Source organism: Trichechus manatus, unplaced genomic scaffold, assembly GCF_000243295.1.
Source record: "Trichechus manatus latirostris isolate Lorelei unplaced genomic scaffold, TriManLat1.0 scaffold00021, whole genome shotgun sequence".
Lineage (NCBI taxonomy): Eukaryota > Metazoa > Chordata > Mammalia > Sirenia > Trichechidae > Trichechus > Trichechus manatus.
The window spans coordinates 20,862,091-20,875,527 of record NW_004443957.1 but is presented as its reverse complement, the minus strand read 5'-3'; the positions used below and the strand labels follow the sequence as shown (position 1 = coordinate 20,875,527).

General features: G+C 43.1%; 2 protein-coding genes across 4 annotated transcripts in view; one reads left to right on the top strand and one right to left on the bottom strand.

Moving 5' to 3' along the window:
• NCF2 (neutrophil cytosolic factor 2) overlaps positions 1–8,610 on the top strand; it is a 43,390-nt gene extending 34,780 nt beyond the window's left edge. Inside the window, exons 12-15 of the mRNA XM_004372956.2 lie at positions 1,270–1,421; positions 1,552–1,663; positions 5,372–5,549; positions 6,837–8,610. Of these exons, the coding sequence (XP_004373013.1) occupies positions 1,270–1,421; positions 1,552–1,663; positions 5,372–5,549; positions 6,837–6,931 (537 nt within the window). The 3' untranslated portion in view covers positions 6,932–8,610. The remainder of the gene's footprint in view (positions 1–1,269; positions 1,422–1,551; positions 1,664–5,371; positions 5,550–6,836) is intronic.
• A 108-nt stretch (positions 8,611–8,718) lies between these two features.
• Positions 8,719–13,437, bottom strand: part of SMG7 (SMG7 nonsense mediated mRNA decay factor) — a 101,030-nt gene continuing 96,311 nt past the window's right edge. For all 3 annotated transcript variants that reach the window (XM_004372903.2, XM_023728117.1, XM_023728116.1), the window contains 3 exons: positions 11,875–12,045; positions 11,610–11,755; positions 8,719–11,014 (listed from right to left, as the gene is read on the bottom strand). In XM_004372903.2, coding sequence (XP_004372960.1) covers positions 10,901–11,014; positions 11,610–11,755; positions 11,875–12,045 — 431 coding nt within the window. In that variant the 3' untranslated portion in view covers positions 8,719–10,900. The remainder of the gene's footprint in view (positions 11,015–11,609; positions 11,756–11,874; positions 12,046–13,437) is intronic.

The following is a 13,437-nucleotide window of genomic DNA, read 5'->3' as shown; positions in this document are numbered from 1 at the left end:
TTTATGTTGAGGTGTAATCCGTACTGAAGGCTGTGGTCTTTGGTCTTCATCAGTAAGTGCTTCAAGTCCTCTTCACTTTCAGCAAGCAAGGTTGTGTCATCTGCATATCACAGGTTGTTAATGAGTATTCCTCCAATCCTGATGCTGCATTCTTCTTCACATAGTAGTCCAGCTTCTCAGATTGTGCTCAGCATACAGATTGAATAAGTATGGTGATTTTAAACCACGCAGTATCCCCTTGTTCTGCTGAAACGACTGCCTCTCTCTCTCTATATATATATATCTTCTGTATTTTTATGCAAATGATGTGTGTTCTAAGTTTTTTTTGCCAACCGAGCCCTCCCCATAGGAGATATTTTCATAAGCACACTGCTAATTTATTTTACAGCAACATGTAAAAAAAGATTATCATAGCATGCTTACTAAAATGGGGGGTAGTTCGGTTGGCAAAAAAATGTAGGACATGTGCATTATTTGCATAAAAATACAGTGTGTATGTATAAGCCCTGGGACACAAACGGTTAAGCACTCTGAAAGCTTGGTGGGTCCAACCCACCCAGTGATTCCATGGGAGGAAGACTTGGCAATCTGCTTCGTAAAGATTACAGCCAGGAGAACCCTATGGAGAAGTTCTGCTGTCACATGGGGTTGCTAAGAGTCAGAATTGACTCGATGTCACCCAACAACATATACATACATACAAACACACACACACACACACACACACATACACACACATATATATGTATGGAGCCCTGGTGGTGCAGTGGTTAAGCGTTTGGCTGCTAACCAAAAAGTTGGCAGTTTGAATCCACCAGCCACTCCTTGGAAGCCCTATGGGGCAGTTCTACCTCTGTCTTACAGAGTTGCTATGAGTCAGAATCAACTTGATGGCAACAGGTATATATGTGTGTATATACAGAGAGAGAGATTTACTTCATGGAATTGTCTCATGTGATTGAACACACCCTAGGGAAACTCCTTTTTTGCTCTTAAGGCTTTCAGCTGATTGAGACCTGCCCACATTATGGAAAGTAATCTGCTTTACTAAAGACCGTCTGATTTAATCACATATAACTACTTTATAACAGCAACTAGACTAACATTTGACCAAACAACTGCATACCATAGCCTAGCCAATTTGACAGATAAAGTTAACCATCACAATACTCCCTGCACCAAACATAAAGCTATAGTGATCCAGGAGATGTTGCAAAGAGGAGGCCTCAGATGCTCATGAGTTCTCTTTGCTTCCTCTTCTTCCCTCAGGAAATAAAGCTCAGTGTGCCCATGCCCTACACACTCAAGGTGCACTACAAGTACACTGTGGTCATGGAGACTCAGCTCGGGCTCCCCTACAGCCAGGTATTGGACAATGTGTCTAAGAAACTGAAGCTCCTGCCGGAACATACTAGGCTGAGGTGAGCGCTATGCAGGCAGTAGTTTTGGGTACAGCTGGGGACCCGGTGCTGGCTGGAAGGCAGAGAGGAGGAGCATGGTGTTTTGCATGGATGTTCTCTGACTTGCTTCTTACTCTTTGTCCCTGCCCAGCTACCGGCCTCGGGATAGCAATGAGCTGGTGCCCCTTTCGGAAGGTAGCATGAAAGCCGCCTGGGACCAAGTGAAAGACTACTGCTTGACTCTGTGGTGTGAGAACACAGTGGTGAGTGCAGGGAGCAGGGCATGTGAGGTTGTGTTCCATTGTGCATTGGCTCAACAACAATTCAACATTTATCAGGCACCTTATGAGCCAGACACCATGCTTGGTGTTGGGAACATGGTGGGTAACAAGATGCAGCTCTGCCTCCCTTTTCTCTGAAGCCTAATCCCTATTGCAGCCCGGAGTGGGTTTCCCATAAGAAAAGAGCAGACCCAGAAGGCCCAGGAACCCACAGAAAGCCCCCAGCCCCCTCCATCTGCTGCCACGCTTAATTGTTTCGTGGTTCATCCCCATCACTGTCAAGAGAGATTGGAATCATCAAGTCATAGCTTGAGGCTGAGCTCATAGCCATTCTTCATCTTCTTAAATTTCCATGAGGAAAACCACTTGTGGGTGAAAGAAAACAGTATTTATTTTGCAGAGAAGATTCGGGTTAACAACCTTTGAGTGTTTGAGAACTTCATGTGTGTCAAATACTGTGCTAAATACATTCTAGGTATTCTTTTAATCCCCACAACTCTACGAGGTAGGTATTATTAGCCTCATTTTATAATTTGGGAAACAAGGCAAAGAGAGGTCAAACAAAGTGACCAAGATCACACAACTGACCACTAGCGGAGTCAGGATTCAGGCAGGGAGGCATTTCGACTTCAGAGCCTGCCTGGGTTCTTAACCACCATGCTATACTGTGACAATAAAAGGGCAGGTTATCTTATTAGCCCTGATATCTCGAAAAGAGTTAGTGGACTTTCCATAAAAATAAAGGGAGATGGGAGCAGGAGCAAAGTTAGAGGTTAAAAATAGTAGCTGCAAGGTCAATACTCTTGGATTTTGCCCTTTAGGCTCCAGAGAAGTTGACTTCTTTTTGTTGTTGATGTTGTTAATTCTCTCCTCTTACCCCAGCCCCTGCAAACTATAGATCTGCTTTGTTACCATAGTTTTGCCTTTCCTGGAATTTTATGTAAGTGGATTGTACAGCATATAGTCCTTTGTGTTTTAGTAGTCCATTCCTTTTTATTGCTAAGTGATTTTCCATTGTACGTGTATACCACAATTTATCCATTCACCCGTTAATGGGGCATTTGGGATATTTCCAGTGTTTATTTAGTGACATTTATTCCTCAACAAACATTTGCTAAGCACCAACTGCTCTGTCTGTAGAGAGTCCCTGGAGATATAACAATTAAGAAGACACAGGCCCTTCTCCAAGCAGACTAACAATTATAAGCATCATGTTAAGTGATCTAACCGAGATACACAAATGGTGGACTGCTTTATGGAAGCCCATGGGAGCATATCTAAAGAATGCTGCAGGGAGGTGGGACAAGTCAGAGTAGTCTTCCTGGAGAAAGTGATACCTAAATCGAGTCTTGAAGCTTCAGCCTGAAAAGAATAAATAGAAATTAGCAAGGTGAATGAAGGTAGGATGTTATATAGGTAGAGAGAACAGTGGGACACCCTAAGTGGGTGAAGGGGCTCAGTGTTACTGGATGTGAGGGAGAGTGGTGGGAGACAACGGGGCCAGATTAGAAAAGGCCTGTACTGCTGGTACTGCTAAACTAGGATATTGTGGGCAAGGGAGAGAAATAATCAGGTCTTGTTTTGGGTGGATGATTCATGGGGCATACAAACAAGGCAGGAAGATCAGCTAGGCTGGCCAGTGGGCCTCCGAGTAATCAGCTCTCCAGTCTGCAGCTAGGGCGGGCCCCTGATAGTGTTAATGAGACCACAGTCTCCACTGACTGAAGCTGTTGCTAATCAGGGTTCCTATGAGTTTCAATTCTTCCTCTAGTCGCCTGCATTTATATATATCATATATCATATATATATCAGTGTAAAAAACAGTTGCTGTCGAGTTGACTCTGACTCACGGCGACCCCATGCGTGTCAGAGTAGAACTGTGCTGTATAGGGTATTCAGTGACTGATTTTTCAGAAGTAGTTCACAAGGACTTTCTTCTGAGGTTCCTCTGGGTGGACTCGAACTGCCAAACTTTTGGTTAGCATCTAAGTGTGTTAACTATTTTCATACCTAGGCATTTCTGTTACCAGTGTAGAGAGCTACTATTTTTCATCTAAAAGTGGATTTTAAGGAAATGGCCAGGCCAGGAAAATGGTTTCAGCTCTCTAGGCCACGGGCCCATGGTAGGAGAGGTCACTCCTCCCCACAGCTGAGCAGGGGCTTCTGCTTAATTAGGGGGAGGGCTTCCTTGGTAGATTCTCACCCAAATCAAAGACAAATGTTTGCTGGAAAAAAGCGTGGGAGAGAAGAATGACGATGGGACTGGAGAAGGGAACCGTATAAACCCCAGAGTTTGTGGCATCCAAGAGTTCAGAAAATTGCTGTCAGGAAGTAGAGCCACCGGGGCTAAGAGAAGAGGCCCCAGATGCAAATAAGTGCAAGTACGAAGGTCCCTTGGAAGTCTGAAAAGGTTTTCCAATTGCCCTTTGACTAACCCCTTCAGAAGCCTCTTGAAGGATTCTGCTCGAGATGTTAACTACTTAAGTTTGTACGTTTTTTCCCCCATTAACGAGAGCTTCAATCTATGCAGCGGCTGTACATGACTAATCCTTCCCCATCTCCCAACAGTCTTTTTGGAACTCAATCCAGGGTCAGGGGTCATGGTTGAACCCTCTTTATCACCGCCCCTTACCCTTGGGGGCAGCAAGTTAGGTTGTTCTCATTCACTTAGAAGGGAAGAGAAATGGACTAACATTTATTGAGCATCTACTCTATGCAGCAAACACATCAAGTTCAAATATTTTTATTTATTTAGAATAGTACTGTCACATGAGTAAGTGTTCAGAAAATGCCAACTACTATTATGCTATGTCTTCTCATTTAATTCTTCTAGCCTCAATTTCAGGTGAGGAAACAGGTTCTGGGAGGCTACACTCTTGCTCAGGGACCCAGAGCTGGTCTTGGGTCTTTGGACTCCTTAGAGCCATCTCCATGTCACTGTACTGCTCTCAATAATGAGGATATGCCAAGTAGGAGCAAACAGCACTGCGAAACTAGGACTTTCGTATAGCAAGTTAGCCTAGTGGTGTTCCTAATCATGACTTGTTAAATCCTAGGATTCCCATCTTTAGACATCGCATCTTTCCCCCTTTTTAACGTTGGTAAGTCAAAAATAACCATAATTATGACTGAGATGTGTGAGAAATGTTGTTATATATATTCTTATTAAAAGTAAAGCCTTTTTCATGGCTTTAGAAAGATAATGTGGAGCTGGGCAGTGGTTCTCATTTTAGGGAGCATCAGATTTCGTAGGTATGGGTTCGGGCTGAGATGGGTTACCACTATCAAGGCCCCCTGTGTTGTTGGTGCTTAAGAAAGGGTGCTGGATTCGGAGGTAGGAAACCCAGATATGAATTTGTGCTCTGCCACTTATCTGTGACTCATCTTGTTTCCCCATCTGAAAAGAAGGAACAGTAATGCCTAGTCTACCTTTTTCATTATTGTGGCAAGGAAGGTTTCAGCAGGATACTTTAAGACTACACACAGTTCTGCTGACCTTCTGATTTCATTTATCTGACCATCTAGTTTTCATAAAGTGCAAGCTAGGTCTGTGCTGGGCACTGACCACAAACCCACCTGTGTGAGTTTCTATCCCAGGTGCTGCACTGACATGCCACTGACTGCTTTCTCTAGTGATGTTCAGTGTTCACTGGTCTGTTAAGAAAACTAACAGGTCGTTCATTATCTCAGGGTGACCAAGGCTTTCCAGATGAATCCAGGGAAACTGAAAAATCTCATGCTAATAACCAGACAACAAAACCTCAGCTTAAGGAAGGGAGCCAAGTGGTAGCACTCTTCAGTTATGAGGCTACCCAACCAGAGGACCTGAACTTTCTGGAAGGGGATGTAATCTTGGTGCTATCAGAAGGTAAGTCTACTCTATGATTATGGAAACTAACTTAAGTGTTAGCAGAAACAAGGTCAGTGCAGAGAGAAACAATAACCTGTAAACTAAACTTCAGCCAGTGGTTTCATCTTCCTAGCTCAGTTAGGGAAGAACAGAAGTGAGTGCTCAGCCTTTCCCTGTCACTCTAAGGGCAGGGAAGCAACGAGTGGCCTAGTCAGATGACATCTTGATTATTAAAGATGGCTGATTTGGAAACGAGATTGTCACTCCTACAGTTAACAATAAAAAGGTGGCTGGAGTAAGTTTGCTTTTGCACCAAACACAGGATGCCTACTTTCTGCAAACTAGTTTCTTTGAATTGATGCACTTTTCGAAGGTAAACAAAGAAAAGGTATAACTGGCCTTAAAGGCAGGCGTTCAAAATGGCCCCATGTCTCTGCTGATTATTCAGAATGTTAGGTATCAACACATTAAAAAGTGAAGCAGGAACTTGAGCTCCAACTCAGCACTTCTCAGATTTCTTCACTATGTCTAAGCATAACTTGGAGTTTTTCAAAATAAATTCAGCTAGCCCCCCCAGAGATTCTGATTCAGGTCTGGGGTGGGGCCCCCAAATCTGCATTTCTAACAAGCTGCTGAGTGATGCTGGTCTACTGACCATGCTCTGAGCACTGCTGTAACTCATGGTTTGACACAGCTGTTTCTCTACCTAGGCAAAAATGAGATTCCCATCACAGAAACCTTATCTACATGTCCAAAATGCTGTGTATTAGCAATGCAAAAAGCTAATACTATTATCAATTGTAACAGAAAACCCAATGGATTAGAGTGGGAGAATTTCAAAGTTAATGGGGGTAGGGAGTGTACAAGTGTGTAGCAATTGACCCAAAATATGGGTGGTGAAAAACACGCACGGAGCACTACCAGTGCGTGTCTCCCAACAAGGGAGAGTGAAAACTCAGCAGTAAGAACTGGGTTTAATAACTGCCAGTGCCTTAATTGTTCAGTTTTTCTCGCGGATAGAGATGAAATAAAGGGGAGAGAAGACACAGAAAAACCTGGGTAGATATGGCAAGAGGGCAGTGTACTCATTACTGTGCTATGTACGAAAGCCTAAGCCAGGTTTAAATCAGGAAGCACCCATATAATACTCTAGAACTTTATTGTTTTAACACTTAATAGAAAACAGAATTCAGCATAAACATGGGACGAGGCTGGGGATGACAAAAGTTCCGTGTGGAACTATCCAAATGAAGCAATTTTCTCATACTGGTTTTAGAAACTGATGCATACTTTCCCTTTTATCAGTAAATGAAGAATGGCTGGAAGGCGAGTGCAAAGGGAAGACTGGTATTTTCCCCAAAGCTTTCATTGAAGAATGTGCAACTCCCAGAGAGGTCTAGGACGTTTCACAACGTCCAAGACTGAAGGAAGCACTGTCATTTGTTGGCAAGCCTTTGCAGTCCTCTGCTGTACATTGTACCGAGACATTAGTTTGGAAAATTGTTAACCTACTCTCCCGTTAAAATTTGACCTACTAGACAACGATGTGAGAACCCAGGATTACTCTGGGGTGGAGGCTGGATGTGTCTGGAAGGGGCAGGATGGGGTAGTCTCGGGTGCTGGTGATCTGTTCTTTGCTCTGGGTCCTGGCTACACAGGTATGTTTACTTTATGAAAATTCACTTAAGAGTTGTACACTTATGATTGGGTGTGCTTTTCTGTATGTGTGATAGCTCAATAAAAGAAACTTTCAAAAACAAACAAGGCACCCAGAGTCCAGGCCCAAGAACTAAGTGTATTACTGTTCTGTACCATTAATATCATAGACTCCTAGGGCATGAAGTAACCTTACATGTAATTCAGAGGGCACACATACAAAATTAACTTTTCTTTATTCATTAGAAGACCCATTGCTTAAACAGAACCTAGACTGAGCTAGGTTCCCATGGGATATAGCATTCAATTCCATAGAGAATGAAAATACTAGAATTACATCCCTTTATGCCTTCTCAGAGAGGAGCATCTACTAAGAGTTCAAAACTGAATAGATGCCACTAACACTTAAGCACTGAAAAGGAGCTGTGCGCAGGCATCCAGGTGGTTAGTTGTATCCTATTAGTTAGCACTTTATAATATGCACTGCACTAATAAACATGATGGAGCCCTGGTAGCGCAGTGGTTAAGAGTTATGGCTGCTAACCAAAAGGTCGGCAGTTTGAATCCAACACCCGCTCCTTGGAAACCCTATGGGGCAGTTCTACTCTGTTCTATAGGGTCGCTGTAAGTTGGAACCGACTCAACGGCACCTAAAAACAACAGACATGATGGAATGCTAAGGGGGTTTTTTTGGTGGTGGTTGTTATTCTGCCAAATGACCCAGTTTTTCACGGGTTAACCTGGGTGAAGGATACCATAAATACTAGACCTTAGGACCTGGCCTTAATCCCCACCCCTTTCTCCCTTTTCTTGTACAGTATGTACGTCTTTGCTAACAGTTTTTAAAGTGTGTAGGTGCCTGTTAAAAAGAGTTAGGAAATGAACTGTAACGCAGAGCTGCAGCAGCTAATGCCTAGGTGAAAGGCCAGCAGTGGTAAGTGTGACAAGGTAAGTCACCACGTGCTTCTGGCACACTGGAGAGGGCCTCCCAGGCTACCATGGGAAGCTCTGCACACCTGGGAAGAAAAGCAAAACCAAAGCTAAGAATAATAATTACTGTTGCTGTTAATTAGACTTAGTGAATTTTAAAGCCAAAAGGATAACCAATATCTGAATTGCCTAATTAACAGCTACAAAACAGATTAAAAGTGATTGGCTATTAACTCCTTTACATAAGCCATTCTTTCTTTAGGAGATAAAAAAATTTAAGTTTCTTTCTATCTTTCTCCCATGCCTTTCCATAATAATTCACTAGTTTGGAATGCTACTAAAAGCATCTGAAGCACTTTCAAGTTCCGATCATCTCGCTTTCCCAACTGGACTTCTGGTTTTAATTCTTGCTTATTTTATAAGTTGGATTTTCACTGATACTATATCTTTTAGGACAGGAAAAAAAAAAAAACAATATACACAGGTCTGGTTGGAGAGAACATGGTTTAATTAAAGGCAAAACTGATTTCAGCAGCTGCAGGTCTTGCACAGACCAAAAAAAAAAAAAAAAAAAAAAAAAAAAAAAAAAAAAAACCAGAAAAAGAAAGAGAAAGAAAAACCCCACATAAAGAAATTTACTACACAAAACCAGTTTCTGATGAAGATTCTCCTCCCCATCCTCTTTACTCCACAGTGAGGATGATAAGGCGAGGACCCCGCCCCAAGAGTCAGAAAACATTCCAAACATCAAATTCTCATGCAGAAATGGGGCTGTGGATGGGACTCGGGCACTACTGGGAGTGAGATGGTGAACCTGGTTAGCTTGTCTAGGGTGCAAGAATCAGTGACAGTTCAAACACTGGAATGTTGCAGCTGCCTGAATGCAGAGCTCAAACACATAGACGGGGTAGAGGCAGTAGGGAGGAGGCTCTGAGGGGCGAACAGGAGAAAGGCAACACAGGGAAGGGGCTGGAGAGAAGCACAAAGGGTTTCATACTGCCACTGAGCGGGGCGCTTCACCCTTTTCAGATCTTTCAAAAACAAAAAACAAAACAAAACCAAAAATCCCAAACACCACGTCAAACTAAAACAGCATTAATGTAAGCATATGGGGCTCCAACCACTCTGAAGAGCAATGAGCATTTCACCCCTCTTCACTGCTGGGGTTGCCCAGGCTCCAGTGACAAAAGGGGCTCCTGGATGTGCTTTGCTCTGCAGCTGTTTTTTAGCTCTAAAGCCCCAAGCGAACGGCATACACTCATCCATCCCGCTCCCTCCAGGAGGGGATGGACACATGGGCACACCTCCCCCCAGTCACACAGACGTAAGAAGCCTCCCAGAAAACAAACCCTACCACTAGCACAGCAACTGGACATTTAGATCCTTTCCATAATTTCCCCTTAAAATATGACTTTTCCAGGAAATGACTAACAGAAGTGCTGTCCTTCTGTTTCTACACAAGAAAATTCAGTCCTCTTTCCTCCTAATAAATATCAAATAGAAAGTTTATTTTCCTTTCTTTCGCCTTTTTCAAAATGGACTTCGTTGTGTTTTCTTCCGTGCACGACATGCACATGTCGCCTTGAATGTCACTCTGAAAATGGGGGTTGGGAGACTGTAGCTGGGCGGGGCCTGGCCCCTCTGTGGGCGATGCAGACTCCGCTGCTGCTTTCTTCTTCAGACTGTCCTTTGGGCCCCACCTGCTGGACCCCACGCTGTTGCTTCTTGGTGAGATGTTGAACACAAGAGGAATACAAACAATTACTAGCATACAGCGTAGGGCAAAAAAGCAATGGAGGTAGGGGCATGAGGAGGTGGGTGGTAAGTAAGGTGGGGCACAAAAACCAACCAAACAAAAAATAACCACACTGAAAGCTTCTACCTATTAAAATGTGTCAGGCCATGAATGGACAGACTAGCCTGCCTTCTGTCAGACAGCTTGCTATGCTACCGTAAAATGTACAGGAATCAAAGACATTAATTTAAAATCCTACAGCAGTCACCTGCTAGTCCGTCCAGCCCAGCACCACCACCCACACTGCATCCTCGACTGGGGCTCGAGCACCTACAGAGTGAAGGGCATTCCCTGCTGGGTCTCCAGGCCAGGGAGGGCCTACCAGAACCTTCGGAGTGAAGGTGAGGCCATGTACTCTCCCTTATGGAACACTTCCAATGGCCAAAGAGGTCAGTTTCTCCATCCTGTCACCACCAACCTCTCACAGGAGCAGTGAACGGGGCTCTCCTTGCTGCACACTGACTAGAAGCACATCTGTGTATTGAAGAATTCAGTGTGACATTTTACTACTGAGAGGAATAACAATAATAAAAGATGTTTAGGAACAATTTCAACTACATTCTCAGTCAGCAAAGCAATCATTAATGGATTCCTATTTTATTCCCCAAAGAGGAAAAAAGGACTGAGAAGTTCCCATTGGCTTCTCTCATCTGCCTTTCCTTCTCAGCTTTCACTTCCCATGTGGCTGGGGACATGCACAATGGAGAAGGTGAGAGGCGGTGATATCAGGTAACTGAGTGAGACAAACAGCAGTTCCTCTCTCCCTCCAGAAGGCCCGGGGGGACGGAGAGTTCCTGATGGTTTTTTCTTTTTGTTGCACTGCGGACATTTCGTGCACACTCAGCGGGCTGGTGGAACACTTACACCCTCTTGACAGCAAGGAACAGAAAAGAGGGCTGCCACCTGCAGGGGACTGTGTGGGCCAGTCCTACAAGCCCAACATGCCATGGTTTATGAAGCCTTCATTCCCAGGGTTGCCACTTTGGCCTCAGTGCGGTGGGTTCATGTTGCCTTGTCCCCGTTGCTGTTTCTGCTTCTGCTGCATTAGCAGCTGCTCCAGGGCGGAAGGTCCAGGATGCATCATGGAACTGGACCAGATAGACTGAAAAACAGCCCAGATCTTATCAGCAGAGGGCAAATGTGTGGTTGTCTGAAAGGGATTTATTTTTGAATCCCAGCTAAATATAAATGCACATATGTCCCAAGAACTCTACTCTAGCCCTGTAAAAATCCAGCTATTAGAAAAAGTCCTTATAAGACTCTTTTTCAAGACTAGTTCCCATTAAGATTGTTTTAAATGAGAGAAAGTGAAACTATGTTTCATATAAAGTCTTTTACTAAAACTCAGCTGTGAGGTACTGTAAGGTATTTACTATAAAGGTTTTAGGCAAATAAAACATTTCTAAAATTTGATACCCTTCTTTGATTTCATTAGAAAAAGACTTAAAGCATTCCAAGATGGATCAGAACTTTTTCAACCTTAGAACAAAACTAAAACCTTTGTTTTTATCCCCTGAAGATACTGCTTTATTACTAGTAAATTCACGACTTAAAAAAAATCCCATTCAAAAATCTTACAAGGCAGTCCATGTTCCCAGGACTTTTCTAAGGGCCTTAGAGAACGAGCCTAGCTATTTGTGTGAATGAAAGTGGAGCCATCAATGCTGCAAGAGTTCTTGTTCCTGAAATCCACTCACCTTTAGACTTTCCATGAGGACAGCAGAGGAATCCTCCATGGAGGGGCCATGGCCTGCCCAGGTGCCACTTGGAGTGCTGGCTGAATGCCAACTGCTCTCAGAGGATGATGTTGCTGAGAGATAATCAATGCCAAACCCACCCATGGCTAGAGGATGAAAAGAGATAAAAACTCAAGAAGGCACTCTATCATTGCCAAGTGCCAAAACCAGGGAAGGATACAGCAAGTTACTTCACTCTTGCTAGAGCAATAAACCCAGATCTCACCTGGCTTATCCGTTTTCCATCGATCTGCAATCCTCCTATCCCTGTTATCTGGAGTCCCAATGGGTCCAAAGTTGGAAAATGGAACAGAATTATGGTTGTGTGTTGGAGGAGAGCTTGGTAGACTGCTTGGATTGGATGAATGAGGAGATTGGCTGGCTGGTGTTGAATGATCTATTATAATAATAATACAAGAAATTAAAAGAATAAGATGTTTCACAAACATACCAAGAACTGAAGTTTCCTGTAGATCTGATCACTTGAATTCTAGTAAAAATAGCCACTGAGCTTTGAGGGAAAGGCAAAATAAGGTCCCCCAGTGGGAATCTGCCAGATACACTAATTGGCCTTATCACATAAAAACAAACAAGAAAACAAAACAGGTGACAATTTTTGTCAATTGCATGCACTAGCTTCAGTTAAGCATCTACTGGTCTGCTCTAGCAGAACCAGAACTGCCTAACCTTAAGAATTACTATTAAATCAGATCCAATTTACAAAATGCTATTTTAAAAATCTCTATTTTAAAAAGTGCAATTGTTCCTGCAAAGAAGGAATATCTACAAACAAAAATAAAAAACAGCTAGAAACCATATACTTCACAAGTTAGAACTCATATTTTCTCCTTTACAACTCTGCTGGTTACAGAGGATGTAAAAAGCTTTTCTAGTAGCATTATGTGAACTAGCGCATCAGGCTTTCTAACTATTTTCTTTCAGAAGTTAATGTTTTTTGTTGTTGTTAGGTGCCACTGAGTTGGTTCTGACTCATAGCGACCCTATGCCCATGTACAACAGAATGAAACACTGCCTAGTCCTGTGCCATCCCCACAATCATTGCTATGTTTGAGCCCGTTGTTGCAGCCAGTGTGTCAATCCATCTCGTTGAGGCTCTTCCTCTTTTTTGCTGACCCTCTACTTTACCAAGCATGATGTCCTTCTCCAGGGACTGGTCCCTCCTGATAAGATGTTCAAAGTACATGAGATGAAGTCTTGCCATCCTCGCTTCTGAAAAGCACTCTGGCTGTATTTCTTCCGAGACAGACTTATTTGTTCTTCTGGCAGTCCATGGTATATTCAATATTCTTCGCCAACACCATAATTCAAAGGCATCAATTCTTCGGTCTTCCTTCCTTATTCATTGTCCGGCTTTCACATGCATATGAGGTGATTGAAAATACGATGGCTTGGATCAGGTGCACCTTAGTTCCCAAAGTGACATCTTTGCTTCTTTTTTTTTTTTTTAAATATTTTAAAGAGGTCTTTTGCAGCAGATTTGCCCAATGCAATACATCATTTGATTTCTTGACTGTTGCTTCCATGGGTGTTGACTGTGGATCCAAGTAAAATGAAATTTTTGATGATTTCAATCTTTTCTCCGTTTATCATGATGTCGTTTATTGGTCCAGCTGTGAGGATGTTTGTTTTCTTTACGTTGACGTGTAATCCACACTGAAGGCTGGAGTCTTCTTGCTCTTCATCAGTAAGTGCTTTAATTCCTCTTCACTTTCAGCAAGCAAAGTTGTGTCATCTGCATAACGCAGGTTGTTAATGATTCTTCCTCCAA